General features: G+C 40.9%; 1 protein-coding gene across 1 annotated transcript; it reads right to left on the bottom strand.

Moving 5' to 3' along the window:
- Nucleotides 1-1,164: 1,164 nt before the first annotated feature.
- LOC121576935 (transcription factor E2F4) lies at nucleotides 1,165-21,934 on the bottom strand. The gene is made up of 10 exons (XM_041890541.2): nucleotides 21,276-21,934; nucleotides 18,298-18,407; nucleotides 17,934-18,095; nucleotides 14,481-14,524; nucleotides 14,299-14,363; nucleotides 3,585-3,876; nucleotides 3,306-3,476; nucleotides 3,086-3,133; nucleotides 2,803-2,847; nucleotides 1,165-2,680 (listed from the first exon to the last, which is right to left on the bottom strand). Exons 1-10 carry the CDS (start codon nucleotides 21,429-21,431, stop codon nucleotides 2,565-2,567), a joined length of 1,209 nt encoding a protein of 402 aa, XP_041746475.1. The 5' UTR covers nucleotides 21,432-21,934; the 3' UTR covers nucleotides 1,165-2,564.
- Between the last annotated feature and the right edge of the window lie 1,897 nt (nucleotides 21,935-23,831).

Below are 23,831 nucleotides of genomic sequence, written 5' to 3'. Positions count from 1 at the left end.
AATATTGTGCGATTATTTTCTCCACATTGAATATTTCCAAAATGCAATTAATGTTTTATTGGAATGATGTGAGATTCTTGTCCAGATTCAAAGATACTGTACATGCGATTTCAATTATATAGGCTACTAATCCCTACATTACATGCATCTGCTCTCTGATAAATGTTGTCTGTCAGATTATATTATCTTGGGTTTTATACTGAACAAAAAATATAAATGCAACATGTAAAGTGTTAGTCCCATGTTCCATGAGTTGAAATGAAAGAGCCCAGAAATATTCCATAAGCACAAAAAGCTTATTTCACTAAAATGTTGCGCATAAACTTGGTTTACATCCCTGCTAGTGAGCATTTCTCCTTTGCCAAAATAATCCATCCACCTGACAGGTGTGGCATATCAAGAAGCTGATTAAACAGCATAATCATTACAAAGGTGCACCTTGTGCTGGGGACATTAAAATGTGCAGTTTTGTCCCACAACACAATGCCACAGATGTCTCAAGTTTTGAGGGAGCGTGCAATTGGCATGCTGACTGCAGGAACGTCCACCAGAGCTGTTGCCAGAGAATGTAATGTTCATTTCTCTACCATAAGCTGCCTCCAACATCGTTTAAGAGAATTTGGCAGTACATCCAACTGGTCTCACAACCGCAGACCACGTGTAACCACGCCAGTCCAGGACCTTCATATCTGGCTTCTTCACCTGCGGGATTGTCTGAGACCAGCCACCTGGACAGCTGATGAAACTGAGGAGTATCTCAGTCTGTAATAAAGCCCTTTTGTGGGGAAAAATAAATTCTGATTGGCTGGGCCTGGTTCCCCAGTGGGTGGGCCTCCCAGGCCCACCCATGGCTGCGACCCTGCCCAGTCATGTGCAATCCATAGATTAGGGCCTAATGAATATATTTCAATTGACTGATTTCCTTATATGAACTTTAACTCAATAAAATCGTTGAAATTGTTGCATGTTGCTTCTCTATTTTTGCTCAGTATAGATAGCCTACTACATAAAGCTGTGCAATAGCCAATGCGCATGTTTGGGGAATTTTTCACAATTCAATTCATGCAGTCATCATAGTTTTATTTAGGGTTCCTTATCCATATTCAGTTATAACATTACCTGCAATGTGGCCTTCTCTGCCAACAACAATAAGATAAGAGTAAAGGAAATGGACAGAATGTTTTATTTTGTTATTCCTTTCATATATAATGTAACCAACATTACAAATGCAATGACACTGTAGATCCTCTGAGCCTCTTAACACATCCAATGTTACATGTAAGCAGACTCTGCTTGAATTCCCTGGGCATTGATGGCTTCAGTGAACTGACAACACCACCCAAACGAGAGATGGTGCAATCCTAACAGGTTGGGGTGTTGTAAAGTGCAATGATGTGAGAGCAGTTTGATACAAATGATCGTTTTGTGAATATATTTTATACACCCAAATCGGTAATATATCTGACAGATACAAAATAAATGATATTCTATAATACAAAAGGAAACAATGTACTCTGGGAAGGAATGAAAACAAATGAACAGAATGAAATAAAAAACAAATATTCTCTCACACAAAGTCAACATTTGTATTTCCATAGTCATGGTGAAAGCATGTGGCGGGACCTTTACTATTGAACACGGATCAGAGTGATATATACAAAGACGCTAGACCAGCACCCATACTTTATAGGAACTAATGATTTTATCTGTTAAAAAAATACATGAAACAAACATTTCCTTTTACATACAGACTAAATAAAATCACATTTATATACATAATTGTAAGACAAACCAAGAGTGCCACAGACAATGTGAGTGAAACGGGTAAGAAAGAAAACAATGACAAAACAAGGCAAAGGCACCAAGGTGAATGATAGACATGTTGCAGTTAGTTCAATGTGCATTACACCTAAAACTCTCTCTTATCATGTCTTCGTCTGGAACCCTGGTTCACTGTATTACACATGGAGTTCATTACACACTTAACGCCACAAATGCTGGTAATACAAAATATATATATTCTCTATATACACAGAACAACAGTGCGTATTTGATCAGCTGTGTGTGTGTACACATTCACGCGTACTGTACGAGTGTGTGCAGTTGCCTGGGTGTCTCTGAATCTGTTGACACTGTTGATGAGGATCAGAGTGCGATGATGACTGCTTTTGCCAGTTTGTAACTTACTTCAAAACATAGATGGATGGAGGGAATATAGTTAAATCACAGACCAGTATGAAAATAAGGCATTTCACCTGAGCGATCATCAGTTCAGAGAGGACAATATTTCTTTATCCCCCCCTTTTCATCTAACCTAGAGCCACTACGCCCTGAAACATTTCCTGCCAATGTTTAGTGGAAAGATTTGGGAACGATTTCGGTAAGAGAAAGAAGAGGGTCAGGTCAGACTGACATCAAAACATTTCTTTTTACACAGAACAATCTTCTAATACACAGGGATCCAAAAATAGAATCACTCATTTGTCTTTTCCATATAAAATGGTAAAAATGGTTTGTTCTTAGATTTCCTTACATTAAACACTATTGGGAACTCAGCTCAGAGGTCAAAGGTTAAGGATAGGAACATCAAAGAGGTCACAAAGGCCTTCGGTTTCGTCAAGGTTATAGATGTAGTCATGGTCACCCGGAGGGGGAGACAAACGGAGGAGTGGAGAGAACACTGGGAAAGAAAGAGGTACAAAGAGATAAAAAATACACTCCTCTCTTAACTTGTGATATGTTCAGTATATCTTTACTGATCCACAAATCCAAATCAGCAGACCTGTATGCATGTCAACTTACCCTCAGAAGAAATCAACTCCTCCAACAGGTCTGCACTCATGATCTCTACCCCGAGAGACAGTGTGAGGGAGAGATATGGGGAATGAGGATGAGGGGTTAGAATTAAGGTGCAAAACACTTATTCTGGTATCTATTACATTTTAGTCATTTAGCAGACGCTCTTATCCAGAGCGACTTACAGTTAGTGAGTGCATACATTTTTCATACATCTATAATCTCAAGTAATTGCCTATACATTGATAACATTTGCCATAGCAAAATAACTCCAATAGGTGATCTTTACCTTTAGTTGGGTCAAACATATCAGAAAGTTCTTTGGGGAAATCCAGCACTACAAACAGAAGACAGAAAACATTATAGTCACTCACTCAATAACATGAGTGCACACGCCCTAAATAAACCAACTGATGTATATTTTGTAGTTATGTGGTATCCCCCTTGTATGATTTTGTAGCAGGATAGAGAAGCATTATGCTCTTAGGGAAACAGCAGGTGACACTTACGTTCTGAGGGGTCAGTCTTGATTGGTTCGAAGACTGCTGAAGATGAGGAAGAGAAGACATCCAATGAGGCAGAGGACTGGAGAGGCTGGGTGTCCAACAGGGGTGTCGGTTGGGCAGTTGTGTTTGTAGTGGGTGTGGAAACAGTCAGTGTGCTGGTGTTTTTGCTGGACACTGTAAAAGTAGGACAATGATATGAGAAATACATTTTGCTGCCATTCCAATGCTCAGATAAAGACACCATACAGTAAGTAGTCTGCCCTTTTTCAGACCAAATCGTACCTGCGGTGGTGACTGCCTGGTTGGTAGTAGCTGTGCAGGCAGGTGAGAGTGTGGCAGAACTGGGGTTGGAGGAGGGGGTCAGAGGCTGGTTGGGCTGGGAGGGGGCAGCAGGTGCTGGTTTTGGGTTAGCAGCAGAAGCAGGCACTGGCAGGCTCTGGAGCATGTCCTCTGGTGGGGGGACGGGCAGTACCACTGGAGACGGGCTGGACGGGTCCTTGTTTACTAGAAGAACCTCAATGGGTCCTGCTGAGCTCTTGAGACGGATCTGATACTTCCTCTGTCCATTCAGTACCTGCCAACAGTCACTCAGAGTCAGACACATGGTAGTGGCACAGGGAACTCCAACTCAGATTCTGTAGCACTGCTGTGTGTGTAGCAGGCCTTTGTTTCACCCCAGTACTGAAACTTGATTTATATAATCGTTGTCCAGACTGCATTTAGTTGATTGCTTTTAAAAAGTATATTAGTGCTAGGCTGGAACAGAAGCCTGCACAACCAGTAGCTCGCCAAAATCCAAGTTGGAGATCCATGGTCTGAGGACAGTGAGACAATGGGGAGAATCATTTTTATAAACAGACCAAAATCCCACTAATTTATCATGCCTGCTTCTTTTCAACTGCTTTTGGTATATCTGAAAGGAGTAGGGGGTTAAAAAAAATATGGCAAAAGAAAAGCCACCTAAACAGTGCCTAAAATTAATACCGCAAAATTCTGGTAAGATTTTGGCATTGGCGGGTATGTCTATTTCACCAGCCATGTTGGCGGGTGGTCACAGAGCATTTGGGAACAGTTTTCTTTCCATCCAAAGCCCACATGTAGAAGTTGGTTGAATTGACAAGAAAGGCTACTGAAGTGTGACTTTGTCCTTATGTTTCTTGGCCAGTTACATCGTTTTGTTCACACACTAGGTTGTTTTTCCAATGTTTGAGTTTGCTGCAACTATCTGCTGCTAGGGAAGAGACCTCGCAGTCTGAATTTTTTTCCCTTCACAGACAAGCAAGCGCCCAGTTAACGGCCCGTCCCTTAAAGGGGCAGCTGAACATTTTTGTCTCACCTAATGACTAAAATATTAAGAGAATATTGTGCTTGATTAAGCATGGATCCCTCCAAAAACCTATCATTAACCCTATCAGTCCCGAGACTAGGCTTGGGCGGTATACCACATACCCGGCTATTTGTGAAAAGCCACAGGATGGTTTTTCAAAACAATTTATTTTATGTTTTGTTTTTATATTTGTAGTTACTTTTTAAGTTATTACCTGCAGTCAACTTGTGCAATACCTTAGGAGATAAAGCAGATTGCTTCCTTCATTTCACCCGTCACATTATTTTAAATGATTAAGCTTACCGTAGTTCCCCAGAACAGTTGAGCCAGTCACGTGTTTGTTTGTAAATAGCACAATGGGAGAAAGCAAACTGTTGACTCCGTAGTGTTCTATATCTATTGGCGAGTCTTTGTTGTGCGCCGCACATGAGGTGATGAAGTTACACATATGCAATTCACTACTAAATGTTTGCCATCAGATATCTTAATGGCTTTCTGCCAGCAAAGCGCTCTGGGTGAGTTCTGTACAGCTGCCATTTTTCCCCCTCCTCCATTCTTCTCCCATCTGCTCCTTGTCCACATGCTGCTCTTCCTTCAGAAAAGCATGCTACACAACTTTTCATTTGCAGAACTTTCTCGTTCACTTTCGCTTGTAAATGTCCACACTCACCGAAAATAACATTTGGTAGCTACTAGCTATGATTGTATAACTTTATGAGCTGGATTTGCCTCTCTTTGCAATTAGTTTGTTTGTTTTTGCTCGTTCACTAACAGCGTCTATGTGATTTTGCTATTAGTTTGTGCTAATCGAATTAGCATTCTGGTAATAGAGGCCCAATGGGATTTTCTGGTGTTTTTCAGCACACCCCTTGTGTGCTATGACGGTATGAGATAAGGACGGTATGACTATGAAAATCTGGATACCGCCTTAACCTACCCAGACTTTCATTTATCTGCATGTCCAGCCCTTATATTTAGCCTCACAATGAAGTTGTTTACCATTTTATTCTCTGGGCAACAAGGGCTACAAGTAGAACACACAACAATTGGACATAAACTATTGCATTCATGAGTTTAATTGACAAATGTCAATTATGCCTGATAAATGCCTGATAAAAATGAATTTATATGAATGCTGTAAGTACAGAAATTTGCTCACTGGGAAATGAATATCCAACTAGTCAGTGACAACTGTGTGGAGTTGAGTTTGTGACAGCAACTATGTGAGCTTATTACAGTATTATAGACAAATTAGACACATTTCCTACATCTATGCAGAAGAACCTTCTAATGACTCGTGTGGTTTGTGAGCGTCATAGAGCAAAATGTGCGCGTTCATGAGTAACTCAGCTTTTCATATGTAGCTTTTAATAGTTTGTAGCTCAAACCATTTGGACTCCGTTTTCTCACAAACACCGCTCTAGCTCAGCCCCCGTTAAATGACACAGACTAATGGTTGGTATCTACGGATGCAAAAGAAATAGACCAATCCAATGGTACAACCCAACTCAAACACACAACTTCTAAAGGGTTAATCCAAAACGACCCGGCGTTACAGTGGGACCTATTTGGTTAAAACACTCACATACATATATACCACACGCAGGGCATTCGGAAAGTATTCCCCTTTTCCACATTTTGTTACGTTATAGCCTTATTCTAAAATGGATTAAATAAATGTTTTTTCTCATCAATCTACACACAATACCCTATAATGATAACGTGAAAAGAGGTTATCAGACATTTTTGCAAATGTATTAAAAATTAAAAACCTGAGCTCAATTTCCAGTCTCATAGCAAAGGGTCTGAATCCTTATGTAAATAAGGTATTTCTGATTTTTATTTATTTAATCAATTTTAGAATAAGGCTGTAACGTAATTTTTTTTTTAAAAGTAAAGGGGTCTGTATACTTTCCTATGGCACTGTATACACACACACAAAAGTATGTGGACACCCCTTCAAATTAGTGGATTCAGCTGTTTCAGCCACACCGTTGCTGACAGGTCTATAAAATCGAGCACACAGCAATGACATCTCCATAGACAGCCATGCAATCTCCAGTAGAATGGCCTTACTTTAGAGCTCAGTGACTTTTAATGTGGCACCGTCATAGGATGCCACCTTTCCAACAAGTCAGTTCGTCAAATTTCTGCCCTGCTAGAGCTGCCCCGGTTAACTGTAAGTGCTGTTATTGTGAAGTGGAAACATCTAGGAGCAACAACGACTCACCCGTGAAGTCGTAGGTCACACAAGCTCACAGAATGGGACCGCCGAGTGATGAAGCGCGTAAAAATGGTCTGTCCTCGGTTGCAAAACTCACTATCGAGTTCCAAACTGCCTCTGGAAGCAACTTCAGAACAATAACTGTTCGTCGGGAGCTTCATGAAATGGGTTTCCATGGCCGAGCAGCCGCACACAAGCCTAAGATCACCATGCGCAATGCCAAGTGTCGGCTGGAGTGGTGTAAAGCTCGCCGCCATTGGACTCTGGAGCAGAATCACGCTTCACCATCTGGCATTCCGACGGACGAATCTGGGTTTGTCGGATGCCAGGAGAACGCTACCTGCACGAATGCATAGTGCCAACTGTAAAGTTTGGTGGAGGAAGAATAATGGTCTGGGGCTGTTTTTCATGGTTCAGGCTAGGCCCCTTAGTTCCAGTGAAGGGAAATCTTAACGCTACATCATACAATCACATTTTAGACAATTCTGTGCTTCCACCTTTGTGGCAACAGTTTGGGGAAGGCCCTTCCCTGTTTCAACATGACAATGTCCACGTGCACAAAGCGAGGTCCATACAGAAATGGTTTGTTGAGATCGGTGTGGAAGAACTTGGCTGGCCTGCACAGAGCCCTGACCTCAACCCCATCGAACACCTTTGGGAGGAATTGGAATGCAGACTGCTTGCCAGGCCTAATCACCCGACCTCACTAATGCTCGTGGCTGAATGGAAGAAAGTCCTCGCAGCAAGGTTCTAACATCTAGCGGAAAGCCTTCACAGAAGAGTTTAGGCTGTTATAGCAGCAAAGGGGGGGACCAACTCCATATTAATACCCATGATTTTGGAATGAGATGTTTGATGAACAGGTGTCCACATACATTTGGTCATGTAGTGTACTTTCATTTACATTTTAGTCATTTAGCAGACGCTCTTATCCAGAGCGACTTACAAATTGGCCTTCAATTGTGCTCCTAGATGTATTTGTGTGCTTCCACATTTCTAATTAGTAGCTATATCTATACTCAGTATAGATAGATAAGATAGATAGACAGGATATACACACAGTGTACAAAACATTAGGAACACTTTCCTAATATTGAGTTGCACCCCCTTTTGCCCTCAGAACAGCCTCAATTCATCGGGGCATGGACTACAAGGTGTCGAAAGCGTTCGACAGGGATGCTGGCCCATGTTGACTGGATGTCATTTGGGTGGTGGACCATTCAGATACATAATGTATCAAATTTTTTAACACTTTCCCTCCTCTCCTTCACTCCTGACTGCATGTGCTACCATCGAAATAAAATAAATAGAATGGGTGTCCTCATTCAAGTCAACGATGGCATAATGGTTGGTCTGGCAGCCATTGCGAGTGTACCCATAGCAACATTTTCTTTCGTAGGATAGCCGGAGGGAAAGTCATTAATATTCATAAGTTACATTGGGTGATTGGTTGAGACTTCTTGGGTGTGGACGTCACACAGATGTGCTGCAGAGCCATCTGTAGCTTGCTCACCGGCATGAACAGTAAGCACTGAATGACTTGGGAAACCTAGTTTCAGCTTAATTATTTGAGAAATAAATGAAAGCCTCAACAGCTAGCTAACAATCTATTTACGTTTCACTGTCCGATCTTTCATAAAACAAGTCCACTAATTGTTATCTTTACATTTCCACAAACTGTCTGTTGCTTGATAAAAAATAAATAAAATAGGTCATTCACAATTAAATGGCTAGTAGTGGCTACTGCCTGGCCAGTGAGCTAGCTAGATTTCAGTCATTTAGCTATTCTCCTAAATTCGGTAGACAGTGGTAGGGCTGGGTGATATATCAAATTAATTAGAATGTATGTTTTAGCGTGATATTCCAAATGCCTGTATCGCAAGAGTCAAGTAAATTGTTGATTTTTCCCGTCTTTATGAGCGTTTATGTCCACTTGTTCTCATGTCTTTTTGGTCTGTCCCCTTTTGCTCCTTCTGTGCTGTATGAACCTTCCCATTTGCACACAAACCAAGCCCCTCCCTTGCCACTTACAACAACAAAGATGAGAGAGAACTTCTGACAAGCGGTTTCAAGTCGCTATTTGCATTTGAGGTTTGGTCCAACAGAATCGGTCATATGCACACCGAAACACATTGAGACATTATTTTAGTGTAATAGAGCAGAAGTTAACCTTTCTTAAGATACAATTTTTATGTCTCATCTCCTCAAATTGCACGCAGACCAGACACTACTAAAACAGGCGTATCAATGAACATTGATTCTGGTAAATGAAATACTCTGTTGCATGCGGCATTGCGGTACCACTAGCAGCATTTTAGACAAAGACTGTTATACTAGCGGTCTAGTCTATGTTTTGTAAATGTGTTCATGAGACCCGTGTTACATTTCTATAATGCCTGCTACAAGAAGTTAGTCATTATCAGTGAATGTGCATTATGCATGGTTCGGGTTACATTTTCATAGACAGACTTGAAAGCCTTATCAGTAATTTTTTGCAAAAAAGCAATAAATGCTAAGTTTAACACAGGTTAAACTATTTTAATAAAATAATTAAATTATTAGTGGGTCTTATTGTTGTGGAAGGCTTATATTTAGCCTAGGTGTAATTTTATAAGCCCTGAATTCATTAGATTATTGCTGTTTGAAATGCAGTGTATTTGGCCTTTAATTGTACAACAAAGCTTATTTAGAGAAAACATTTTAGAAAAACAATTGAGATATATATCGTGAATCGGCCATAACTTTGGAAAAATCTAGATTTTTAGGTCATATCACAGAGCCCTAGTCAGTGGATAAACTAACTACACTGAACAAAAATGTAAAACCAAAATGACAGAATTTCAAAGATTTTACTGAGTTACAGTTCAAATAAGGAAATCAAATCAAATGTCATTTGTCACATACACGTGTTTAGCAGATGTTATTGCGGGTGTAGCGAAATGCTTGTGCTTCTAGCTCCGACAGTGCAGTAATATCTAACAAGTATTATCTAATAATTTCACAACATATACCCAATACACACAAATCTAGTAAGGAATGGAATTTAAGAATATATACATATATAGACAAGCAATGACAGAGCGGCATGGACTAAGATACAGTAGAATATTATAGAATACAGTATATACATATGAGATGAGTAGTGCAAGATATGTACACATTATTAAAGTGACTAGTGTTCAATTTCTTAAAGTGGTCAGTGATTTCAATAGGCAGCAGCAGCCTCTAATGTGCTAGTGATGGCTATTTAACAGTCTGAAGCCTTGAGATAGAAGCTGTTTTTCATTCTCTCGGTCCCAGCTTTGATGCACCTGTACTGACCTCGCCTTCTGGATGATAGCGGGGTGAACAGGCAGTGGCTCGGGTGGTTGATGTCCTTGATGATCTTTTTGGCCATCTTGTGACATCGGGTGCTGTAGGTGTCTTGGAGGACGGGTAGTTTGCCCCTGGTAATGCGTTCGGCAGACCGCACCACCCTCTGGAGAGCCCTGCGGTTGCGGCGGTGAAGTTGCCGTACCAGGCGGTGATACAGCCCAACAGGATGCTCTCAATTGTGCATCTGTAAAAGTTTGTGAGGGTTTTAGGTGCCAAGCCAAATTTCTTCAGCCTCCTGAGGTTGAAGAGGCTCTGTTGCGCCTTCTTCACCACACTGTCTGCGTGGACCATTTCAGTTTGTCAGTGATGTGTACGTCAATTGAAATAAATAAATAAATTAGGCCCTAATCTATGGATTTCTCATGACTGAGAATGCAGATGCATCTTTTGGTCACAGATACCTTTAAAAAAAGGTAGGGGCGTGGATCAGAAAACCTGTCAGTATCTGGTGTGACCACCATTTGCCTCATGCAGCTCGACACATCTCCTTTGCATAGAGTTGATCAGGCTGTTGATTGTGGCCTGTTGAATGTTGTCCCACTCCTCTTCAATAGCTGTGCAAAGTTGCTGGATATTTGTATATATTATGGATCCCCATTCCTCTTCCAAAAATTAAGGCAGTAATATAAATTATAATACATTTTACAAAAGATTTCACAATACATTAAGTGCGTGCCCTCCGGCCCCTACTCTACTACAACACACAATCCAGGTGTACGTGTGTGTATAGTGTGTATGTTATGTGTGTTAGAATGTGTGTGTTTGTACCTGTGTGTGTGTGTTACTCTTCACAGTCCTCCCTGTTCCATAAGGTGTATTTTTACCAGTTTTTTTTTAAATCTGATTTTACTGCTTGCGTGAGTTACTTGATGTGGACTAGAGTTCCATGTAGCCATGGCTCTATGTAGTACTGTGCGCCTCCCATAGTCTGTTCTGGGCTTGGGGACTGTGAAGAGACCTCTGGTGGCATGTCTTGTGGGGTATGCATGGGTGTCCGAGCTGTGTGCTAGTAGTTTAAACAGACAGCTTGGTACATTCAACATGTCAATACTTCTTACAAAAACAAGTAGTGATGACGTCAATCTCTCCTCCACTTTGAGCCATGAGAGATTGACATGCATTTATTAATGTTAGCTCTAAGTGTACATTTAAGGGCCAGCCGTGCTGCCCTGTTCTGGGCCAGTTGTAATTTTCCCAAGTCCCTCTTTGTGGGACCTGACCACACGACTAGGCAGTAGTCCAGGTGCAAAACTAGGGCCTGTAGGACCTCCCTTGTTGATATTGTTGTTCAGAAGGCAGAGCAGCGCTTTATTTTGGCCAGACCTCACCCAATCTTAGCTACTGTTGCATCAATATGTTTTGACCATAACAGTTTACAATCCAGGGTTACTCCAAGCAGTTTAGTATCCTCAACTTGTTCAATTTCCACATTATTCATTACAAGATTTAGTTGAGGTTTAGGGTTTAGTGAATGATTTGTCCCAAATACAATGCTTTTAGTTTTTGAAATATTTAGGACTAACTTATTTCTTGCCACCCATTCTGAAACTGACTACAGCTCATTGTTAAGTGTTGCAGTGATTCACTTGCTGTAGTAGCTGATGTGTATAGTGTTGAGTCATCTGCATACATAGACACACAGGCTTTACTCAGAGCCAGTGGCAGGTCATTAGTAAAGATTGAAAAAAGTAAAGGGCCTAGACAGCTGCCCTGGGGAATGCCTGATTCTACCTGGATTATGTTGGAGAAGCTACCATTAAATAACACCCTCTGTGTTCTGTTAGACAGGTAAAGCTCGATCCACAACATAGCAGGGGGTGTAAAGCCATAACATACGTTTTTCCAGCAGCATACTATGATCGACAATGTCAAAAGCCGCACTGAAGTCTAACAAAACAGCTCCCACAATCTTTTATCAATTTCTCTCAGCCAATCAATCACTTGTGTAAGTGCGTGCATGTTGAATGCCCTTCCCTATAAGCGTGCTGAAAGTCTTAATTTATTTACAGTAAAATAGCATTGTATCTGGTCAAACACATTTTTTTCCAAAAGTTTACTAAGGGTTGGTAACAGGCTGATTGGTTGGCTATTTGAGCCAGAAAAAGGGTGTTTTACTATTCTTGGGTAGCGGAATTACTTTTGCTTCCCTCCTGGCCTGAGGGCACACACTTGTTTGTAAACTTAGATTGAAGAGATGGCAAATAGGAGTGGCAATATCGTCCGCTATCATCCTCAGTAATTTCCCATCCAAGTTGTCAGACCCAGGTGGCTTGTAATTGTTGATCGTCAATGATTTTTTCACCTCTTCCACACTCACTTTACGGAATTCAAAATGACAATGCTTGTCTTTCATAATTTGGCCAGTTATTCTAGGATGTGTAGGTTCAGCGTTTATTGATGGCATGTCATGCCTAAGTTTGCTAACCTTGACAATGACATTTTTTAAATCATTAAAGTAGTTGGCAATATCAGTGGGTTTTGTGATGAATGAGCCATCTGATTCAATGAATGATGGAGCTGAGTTTGCCTTTTTGACCAAGTTTTAATTTAAGGTGCTCCAAAGCTTTTTAATATAATTCTTTATATAATTTATCTTTGTTTTATAGTATAGTTTCCTCTTTTTGTTCTGTTTAGTCACATTATTTCTCAATTTGCAATAGGTTTGACAATCAGTTATGCAGTCAGCCTTATTTGCCACTCCTTTTGCCTCATCCCTCTTAACCATAACATTTTTCAATTCCTCATCAATCCACAAGGATTTAACAGTTTTAACAGTCATTTTCTTAAATGGGTGCATGCTTATTAGTAACTGGAATAAGACGTTTCATAAAATGTGTCCAGTGCAGCGTCTGGTTGCTCCTCATTACACACCAAAGACCAGCAAATATTCTTTACATCATCAACATAGGAATCGCTACAAAACCTGTTGTAGGACCTCTTATACATAATATTAGGTCCAGCCTTTGGAACTTTGGTTTTCCTAGATATCGCTACCATATTGTGATCACTACATCCGATGGATTTGGATACTGCTTTAAAGCAGATTTCTGCAACATTAGTAAAGATGTGATCAATACATGTGGATGATTTCATTCCTGTGCTGTTTGTAAATACCCTGGTAGGTTGCCTGATAACCTGAACCAGGTTGCAGGCACTGGCTACAGTTTGAAGCTTTTTCTTTAGTGGGCAGCTTGATGAAAGCCAGTCAATATTTAGATCACCCAGAAAATATACCTCTCTGTTGATACTGTATCACATATATTATCCAGACACTGAATGTCAGCACTTGGTGGTCTATAGCAGCACCCCACAAGAATGGGCATTAGGTGAGGCAGGTGAACCTGTAGCCATATTACTTCAAACAGTATTTGACATGAGATCCTCTAAGCCTTACCAGAATGTGGCTCTGAACATAGACCGCAACACCACCCCGGTTGGCATTTCTGTCTTTTCTGTAGATGTTATAACCATGTATTGCTACCACTATATCAAAAGGTATTATCTAAGTGAGTTTCAGAGATAGTCAGTATATGAATGTCATCTGTTACTAGCAAGCGTTGAGCCTTTTACTTTCAGTTTTTTTCCACCAGCTTCAAATGGCTGTAAAAACTATATTTGTTGTTATTTAAAATATATTTCACAGTGTAAACTGAAATTGAGCGAACAGTGTAGAATTTTTACAACCAGGAAATAACATTAGCGGCAGATGGACATTTTCTGAAATTACAATGCAAAAAATTCCAGAAACGGACTCAACTGCACGAATGCCAACTGTCCCGTCTTCAGTCAGCTGTTCATCCCCCCCCCCCCCCAAAAAAGTGAGTTCATTTGTTTTATTGACGTCTACATCCACTACATCCATAATCGTCGGTCCATAAACAATCCACAGGTGACACCCCGCATCCCCCCCATTTGCAAGTTACACAGTGATATGTATAAAAAGGGAAAATTAGCACACAAAAAGTGGTAAATAAGGGGCTGTTTGAAAGGGGGTCATATAAACATAGCACTTTTTTTTCCCGGTAATATACCACGTCTGAAATGGGTATTATTATAGTGCAAACACTTACAGACTCCGGTATGGGCACCTCCAACTGTGTGCCTGTGGGAGCGCGGATTGCTAGGAGGGTGTCACCTGTGGAGACCAAACAGAGATGGGGTGAGTGGGAAGAAAATAAACAAAGGAGGTAGCAGAATAAAAAAAGGGGGAAAACTGACAGAAAGACATAAGAAATGTATGAGAGATATTTACCTTTGAATGCACTGCAGAGGTCTTCGTGTTTTACATAAGCCATAGTGTGTTTGTGTTAAGGGAAAGAGCTTATGTATTTAATGTAAGAAACCCAGCAAACTCCTCGCTGATTGACCACATTTTTACAAATAGCCCCCACAAGTACTTATTGAGTGGTGTCTTTGCTAATGACATCAGTTATCACTGTCCTACTGCATGTATTAGAGATACCAAACAGAAAAACATTGATCCTCGTATAATTATGAAGCGAAATAAACAAAATGTAAAATATCCCCAGCCGAAGCTTCCCTTTATAAGATGCATGCCGGACCCTGAATTAGCTCTAGAACTTCATCTATTTTTATATCTCTGGCAGACAAACACACCCCCTTTAAATGCCTTGGAGTTAAATATAGACCAAATCCTTGGTTCTCTATAGTACTTTCAGATCTCATTATGATGAGAAATCAGGCCTGGTCCAAGGCTAGAAAAACTGACTCGGTAGCTGAATGGCAGCGTTTTCGGCAATTGAGAAATAATGTACTTCCTCAATTAAGAAAAGCTAAATCAAGCTACTTTCTAAGTTCTCTCAGACTGCTGGTGATCCATCAATTTTGGAAAACAGTTAATGCACTCAAGCGTGGAAATTCTTCTCCTTCCCTGCCTAAGCAAGTTGTGTCAGACTGGCATCTTTACTGAGAAAAATGAAACAAGTGATGCTTTTAAATCAGCATTTTCTCTCAACAGGCTTTTTATTTGAAAGAAATGGTGGTTAAATTGACCTTTGTCATTCAGTAGACTGCGCTTCCCTCTCCCAGCCTCCAGTTGGCTCTTTGGAACATCAGTCAACTTCCAGTGAATCTTTTTATTTCAACAACTTTCTACTTGTATAATAATATAATAATATAACTTGTGATGTGCTAGATGCCTTGCTTAAGATTGATGCAAAAAAATCCACTGGGGCTGATTTGCTTGAGCCTTTCTTGCTGCCGCTTTCTGCTCCTGATTGCGGAATCAGTAGCTGGGTTGACGACAGATTTTCATGCGAATATTCTAAAATCAGCATAAAAACAATATGCACATTTTCCCACCAGAGATGTATTTCAATCAAATTAACTTGTTGCAGATAAAAAGGCTGTGTGTGATGACATAGTGCACATAAAAATACCTTTTGCGGTAAAATGTCCATGTACCGAATAAAAAAATACAAGTTAAATGGGTTTCCATCGCATTTTCAACACTGTTGATTGTTCTCACACCAAAAATGTTTGCATTATATAGTGAGTGTGTCCACTCTGGTATTGGCACGTGCGCTCTAGCCTACATTATGAGATTATATGGACAAAAGAGCAAAATGTCTAAAAACCTGTTTTTGCTTTGTCATTATGGGGTATTGTGTGTAGACTGATGAGGGGGGAAAATATTTACATCGATTTTAGAATAAGGCTGTAACGTTACAAAATGTGGAAAAGGGGAAGGGGTCTGAATACTTTCCGAATGCACTGTAATTGTTTGAAACCTGAACGTTTTAATACATATGAGGCATGTAGCTTAGTGGTTAAGAGCGTTGTGCCAGTAACCGAGCGTTGTGCCAGTAACCGAAAGGTCGCTGGTTCTAATCCCCGAACCGACTAGGTGAAAAATCTGTCGATGTGCTCTTGAGCAAGGCACTTAACCCTAATTGCTCCTGTAAGTCGCTCTGGATAAGAGCGTCCGCTAAATGTAAATGTCTTACCTTGCTTCAAAGTAGCCTATTAGATCTCCTCTCTTTCATAATTTCTAACGTATGTCACATGAACTTTTGACAAAGGTGTTTTCTACTCATTTCATTATGGAGCGAACATTTGCGCCTAGCCCTACTGCTTTGTTGCGCTTATAATGTATACAAATATTTTAAGCTAAACGTTTTGATCTGTTGCAATAAACTTTTCCAACAGTCAGCTACAAAAATGTATCCCCTCTATGCATTCTCTGATGTTGTACCAAATGTTCATTTCGTTTGAGGTTTTTCCTTCACACAGCAGCTATAAACTCTCTCCCGTGTGTTTTCTCTGATGGTGTTCCTAGTTTGAACGTTGACTGAAACGCTTCCCACAGTTGTTATTTGTATGTAGCCTAGGGCCTACTGGTTGTATGAATTTGGGATCCATCTTCCCACAACTGTCCCTGAATCTGTTTGGAATAGCCTATTTCTTTCTCGACAAGCTGACCAATAGAATAGCTAAACTTTTCTACTATGGGGGATAATAGATTGACAGAGGCTAGTGATTTTGCAGTTCGTTACTCGTTCGTTCTTGTTGGCTGAGGAAAAGTAAATGTGGACAGTTATTCTAACATCTTCAAAGTGCACATCAGAATTTGGTAACAAGGACTGCACATCGTTGTATCCTGGACTTGCATGTTCTGTTATGAATTACCATAATTTAAATGTGATTTCTGTCATTCTGAGCACCGTGGGTGGACGCCCTAATCAGTTTATGCACCCAATGTCTGGTAAATTAAAACTTGTCTCATCGCGCTCTAACAACTCCTTGTGGCGGGCCGGGCACCTGCAGGCTGACTTCGGTCATCAGTTGAACAGTGTTTCCTCCGACACATTGGTGCGGCTGGCTTCCGGGTTAAGCGAGCGGGTGTTAAGAAGCGCGGTTTGGCGGGTCATGTTTCGGAGGACGCACGACTCAACCTTCGCCTCTCCCGAGCCCGCTGGGGAGTTGCAGCGATGAGACAAGATCGTAATCTCACGAAATTGGGGAGAAAAGGGGGCGTACAAATTACACCAAATAAATACAAAAATGTTGTTTTTTTTAAGACACAAGCCGCTAATAATAACAACGCAAGCTTATCGGAACACTTTGCTATACTCATTCATTGCAGCTGCAGTGCTGGTTTTAGCATGTGGAAGTAGGGAGAATGTCAATTTTATGGCTTATAAAAAGGTGTTGAACAAAGTGTTGACATTGCTGAATAACAACTTTAACATAAATTTACACATAAAAAAAAAAAAAAAAAAAACTCTCTAGTCATGGTTTTAAGAGTTTTGAAATCTCACAGTATCAACTTTGCTGTCCTTTCGAGGCTTCTTTTTACAGTCTATGGCTCGAGGAAACTCTACAGACATGGTGATCTGAGCTATCTGATTGGCCAGCGGTAGGCCTATAGGTACACTTCACTTGCTTTCTGGGCGGAGTTCTACCTTCAGACACATGAAATGGTTCAAAATGGGTACACTTTGCCTTCCCGGTGCTAGGGCTGCTGAATCAAGTGCACCTACCGCCAACAGCGCAAAACAAATTTAAAAAATTGAAAAGCAAGGCTTTAACGTTTTTTACAGAAATGTTTGGTGATCGACTAGGAATGCCTTGGGGATTGACTGGTTGGTTGACCACTGATCAAAAGCATTTTAGGGTGCAGTGCACCTTAACCCATCTGCTAAGCTTTGTGACAACTAGATAGAGGGATTGTAGTGAAGGATATGGGCTATTCTGTGAGTCGTCCGTCACGTTCTTGATGCTCTGCTGGACCCAGACCCTCTGCTGATCCAACTCGTGCTCCCTCTTGTCCAGATCATCAAGCTCTACCTTTAGATCAATGAGCTTATCAGCTATCTCCCGTGTGTTACAGCCAGGCCCAACACCCCTGGGGACAGGAAACACAGGTATCACAAAGAGATAACACACACACATAGACTAGACAACAGTCAAGGGATAGGCATAGGTAGGAACGCTCATTATCTGAGGACAGCTTAAACACGCTAATAGTTTGTGAATGGCAAGGGGTGCCACCCAAGATTTACTAACAGAGCTCGTAATGCATGTTCCTCTGCATGTCCTTGACTTACTTCCACTGAATACTGTTCTTGGACTTCTTCTCGATCAATCCGATGCCTTCGAGCACATTGGTGATGTCGTAGATGCGGCGCTTCTGTCGTACAGCTAAAGTGTCTGCTGCCTGTGGGAGAGAAAGAGTGGTCAATGTTATTCATACATCAGTGTATACAGCAATTTGGGGGTCCATTGACTATTCCACAGTGAGAAACAAAAGGATTAATACATAGTAGATTATATAACATCAAGGGAGCTTCACTATTCATGAGATGCAAAGTCACAAATAGCGGCAAAGTCACAAATAGCGGAGTGTCGTTTCATGCTTGTGTTCAACAAGCACTTACAGCAATAAACATATGGCTAGTGCTGATAACTGATGGTTCATCCTCATTGCTGCTAGGGATGACATCTATTCCGTTGTGGTCTGTCACACCCAGTCTAAACTAAACTAAACAAAACAACACATCCAGGGACCTACCCTAGATAAAGAGCACGGTTTTGTCAGCATAATTGAACCCATGTTAAATGGTGACTCGCGGTTTGATTTGTATTCAACATAAAAGTCTGTGTTGCTCTGAGTCTGACACCAAGTTGTGGTTTCTGAACACAAGTAACAGGTTGCTGGCTGACCAAATCCAGTTCATAACAACAATGTGCAGCCTTGCTTGCTTCAGTGAGTCTGCAGGGGGCAGAATAGAACAAGTTAGCTGGCTAGCCAACTTGACATGTGCGTTGTGAACAACATTAGCACGAGCGACAAATTCTAAAGAGTTTACACAAATATGAATGTCGTAGCTCTTATTGCGGGACTTTAACTGTGGGAAATCACCTTACTATTTAGACTATTGTGCGTCTTGGCCATTCATATTGCAATGTATAGCCTTACCTATAGATCTTGGGTCCATGAAATGGGGTATCAGCCTACCTTATGGTTCATGGACCCAAGATCCATAGGTAAGGCTATACATTTCAATATGAATGTTCAATACACATAACTTGACTTGTGACCTTAATGTTGCTGATTTTCCTGAGTCCCGTACCATTTAATGGACACAAGATCCATAGGTAAGGCTGTACATTGCAATATGAATGTCTAATACGCACAATAGACTGAATTGTGAGGTGATTTCCCACAGTTAAAGTCGCTAATATTTGTGTAAACTCCTTAGAATTGTAATCTGTGGGTGTCACTGAGTAGGCTGATATCAAATTTCATGAACCCAAGAGCCATAGGTAAGGCTGTACATTGCAATATACAGTGCATTCGGAAAGTATTCAGACCCCTTGACTTTTTCCACATTTTGTTACGTTACAGCCTTATTCTAAAATGGATTAAGTTGTTTTTTTCCCCTCATCAATCTACACACAATACCCCATAATGACAAAGCAAAAACAGGTTTAGAAATTTTTACAAATGTATTAAAAATAAATAACTGAAATATCACATTTACATAAGTATTCAGACCCATTACCCAGTACTTTGTTGAAGCACCTTGGGCAACAATTACAGCCTTGAGTCTTATTGGGTATGACACTACAAGCTTGGCACACCTCTATTTGGGGAGTTTCTCCCATTATTCTCTGCAGAGCCTCTCAAGCTCTGCCAGGTTGGATGGGGAGCGTCGCTGAGATATTCGATCGGGTTCAAGTCCGAGCTCTGGCTGGGACACTCAAGTACATTGAGAGAGTTGTCCGGAAGCCAGTCTTGCGTTGTCTTGGCTGTGTGCTTAGGATCGTTGTCCTGTTGGAAGGTGAACCTTCGCTCCAGTCTGAGGTCCTGATCGCTCTGGAGCAGGTTTTCATCAAGGATCTCTCTGTACTTAGCTCCGTTCAGCTTTCCCTAGATCCTGACTAGTCTCCCAGTCCCTGCCACTGAAAAACATCCCCTCATCATGATGCTGCCACCACGCTTCACCGTAGGGATGGTGCCAGGTTTCCTCCAGAAGTGACGCTAGGCATTCAGGCCAAAGAGTTCAATCTTGGTTTCATCAGACCAGAGAATCTTGTTTCTCATGGTCGGAGAGTCCTTTAGGTGCCTTTTGGCAAACTCCAAGCAGGCTGTCATGTGCCTTTTACTGAGGAGTGGCGTCCATCTGGCCACTCTACCATAAAGGCCTGATTGGTGGAGTGCTGCAGAGATGGTTGTCCTTCTGGAAGTTTCTCCCATCTCCACAGAGGAACTCAAGACCATCGGGTTCTTGTGTGCCGTTCCAAATCATGTCCAATCAATTGAATTTACCGCAGGTGGACTCCAATCAAGTTATAGAAATATCTCAAGGATGATCAATGGAAACAGGATGCACCTGACCTCAATTTCGAGTATTATAGCAAAGGGTCTGAATACTTATGTAAATAAGGTATTTATTTATTTATTTTTTATATAAATTAGCAAAAATGTCTACAAATCTGTTTTTACTTTGTCATGGGGTATTGTGTGTAGATTGAGGGGAATGTTTGTTTTAATCCATTTTAGAATAAGGCTGTAACAGACCCTTTGACTTCTTCCACATTTTGTTACTGAATACTTTCCGAATGCACTGTAAGTATGCCCCCAATGCAAGTCTGAAGTCTAATGCATCCAGTGTGACAACTGAATTTTTTGTGTTGTTGTCAAATTACCTTGTCTTTTGTTGAATTTACATCACAGTACAAAATTCCAACTTTGTTTAGCATTATCTAGTCCAATTGTGGCATGACTCCACTATTAGTAACCGTTTGCATCAGTTTCAATAGCGACTTTTATTTTGAAGGCTTCCTACACTATTGTTGGTCACGCTAATGTTGTTCACAACACACACGTCCAACTTTTCGTAAGTTTAGAGGAAGGGCTAGGTAGCTAAAACAAGCTTTGAACTATTCAATGACCTCGTTAGACATAAATAGAATAAACACTTGACCCAACGTATCACTGATGAGCTGGCCGCTAGCAATGCTAGTCACACAAGGTAAATTAACATCCGCGTGCCAACAACAAAGAGTGAGGCATGCTTACTGCTTTCAGGTCTAGAACTCCATCCTTGGCCTCTTGTAGCAAAGTTACAAATTTGGTTGTAAGCAATCCTAGACTCTTCTCGTGTCGACTTGGGGTTTGAGGTTGAAGCGAATCTCCCATAGCTCCAAGTTCGGTTCTTCCCGACTCCAGTTCCATCTGATTAGGAAGTCTTGTTCAGATCCGTAGCTAGCTGCCTCCCGGTTTAGTCCCGAACTCACCTGCTAGCCAATGCTAACGTCAGCTAGCTACAGCAGGTAGCCCCTTTCACTCGCTGTGCTTTGTTTGACTATATAAACTGCTTTGCACGGTAATGGTAGGAGAATCCAATATGGTCCGGTCCAGATTCTTGACCTATTAATCCAGAACAGGCCAACAAAATATTTAAATGAGCATAAAGTCAGAAGCCGTTGCACACGCGAAGTATGCTGGGATGGTTGGTTTAATTGGTTAGTGAAACTGAAGCCAAGGGGCTGTCTGCAAAAGATTAGCTACTTTGAAAAATCTACACTGTAAAATGTAATCGATGTACTTGACAAGAAAGTCAACTGTTTCTATTAAAACATTTTGCAATATTTAATATTACCTCACCACAGCTGATAAATTAGACCATAGTTCTATGCCTTTATGCGCAAATATTGATATATTATACAAAGGGTGGGGGTCCGCATTCCAGCCGGTGTTTATTCCACAAATTGAAATGCCTATTTACTCTGTTCCATCTCACTGCGCAATCCAATGTTTCATCAGCCCAGCCAGACAATTTATACCAGTTTCATCAGCCCAGCCAGACAATTTATAAACTTGATCTCCATAGTCAAAAGTATCTAGACATTATCTCCAATTTCTTTTAGACTTGGAGTCGCGATAATATGGTGTGTGGTCCTCCCCAGTGGCGGCTCCTGAAAAAATTCTCAGGGGGGGCAATTTTTCTGATGATTTAGGTGACCTACACACATTTAAAAAAAGATATGTCCAGCAACAACATGAAGACAGGGGCAGCATATAAGTCAATGCCAGAAGCATTTATTGACTGATCTCAAAAGTGTTGGCTTACAAAAGCAAAATAAGTTATCACAGTAAAAATAATCAAGGGTGTTCTTTCACATTCCTCAACACTGCATAAACAATATGCATTTCCATAAACAAATGAAATATCAGCTGAAAATACAGCATCTTGGTATTTGTTCAGATTGCAGGATCAACAAGAGCTTTTACCACATTTTTTGCCTCATGGTTGAATTGGAAATATGTGCACCTGAGCATAATTCACAACAAGCAAGCAGGAGCTTTTGATAGAGGCTACTGAAAACATTGATGCAAGTTATTGGTAATAAGAATTTTTTATAGACTTCCATATTCTGCCCTCTTGTATAGATTTGTGAAAATGAACAGTGATAGACATTTTGCCTGAAAACAGAATTTGAAAATAATTTCTAGAAAAGGTAAACACAGCTATCTGTATGGCTTTGTAAAAATGAACAACCATATTCTGGCCAATTGTATAGATTTGTAAATATGAACAACCATATTCTGGCCAATTGTATAGATTTGTAAAAATGAACATGAACAGATTATTTTATTTTTTTTACTTTTTTTTAAATGAAAAATAACTATTTTAAACAACATCAACTGTGAACTGATTTGGGCGTGTGTGTGTTAAAGAGACAGACAGGGAGGGACAAAGAGAGAGAGAGGCTACATTACTTGTACTGAAACTGTTCTCTTCTCTCTTTCAATGCAGCAAAGCGGTCAATGACTTTCTCATTGAAATCAGGCATGCTGAGGACTAGATCCCTCTCCATGGAAAGCATGGCCAGTGCATTCAGACGTTCCTGGCCCATTGAATTTCGCAGGAATGTCTTAACTCGTGTCAAAGTTGAGAAACATCTCTCAGCTTCAGCTGTTGTCATGGGAGTAGTTATGAGGATGTTCAACAGAGTCACAGTCTCAGAGAACGTCTCCTGGAGGTTGTAGCTCATGAGAACCTGGTACAGTGCCAGTGCACCACAGTTTGACTTTCTCGTCGTCGGCAAAAAGACCGTTCAGTCTCTCCAAAAGCACACTGGCGATTGAGACTGAGGTTGATTCCGAGATGGGAAGGAACTCAAAAAGCGCTCCTGCACTTTGTGGTTGCTATCTATGTACCTCAGCACAAGCATCAGCTGTGTCTGTGTAGAAACGTCCGTGGTCTCGTCAGCTTGGATAGCTACGAAGTTCGCCGACTTCACCTCCTCCACAATATGTTCCCTCATGACCGCTAGCATACACTCCAGTAGCTCGTTTTGAATGGTCTTTGATGTGAACTTCTTTCAAAGAGACAATCGTGTTGCACTGAACGCTAGCCATCTTTTGATAGTAGTACGTGAATTGATTGACGCTGCTACCCGCTCTTTTCTTAGTTACGTTCATGGTTATGTTACGTATGACGAAAGCGCGTAAGTGCAAGCCCTCAGAAACCCATAGAGATTGTATTGAAAGCTCTGATATTTGAAAAAAAAGATTTTACATGAGAGGCTATGACAGACTTCTGGGGCGATTTTCAACCTGACTGAAATC

The sequence above is a fragment of the Coregonus clupeaformis genome, chromosome 11, assembly GCF_020615455.1.
Source record: "Coregonus clupeaformis isolate EN_2021a chromosome 11, ASM2061545v1, whole genome shotgun sequence".
Taxonomy (NCBI): domain Eukaryota; kingdom Metazoa; phylum Chordata; class Actinopteri; order Salmoniformes; family Salmonidae; genus Coregonus; species Coregonus clupeaformis.
Note: the sequence above shows the minus strand (reverse complement) of the source record. Positions and strands in the feature narration are given on the sequence as shown.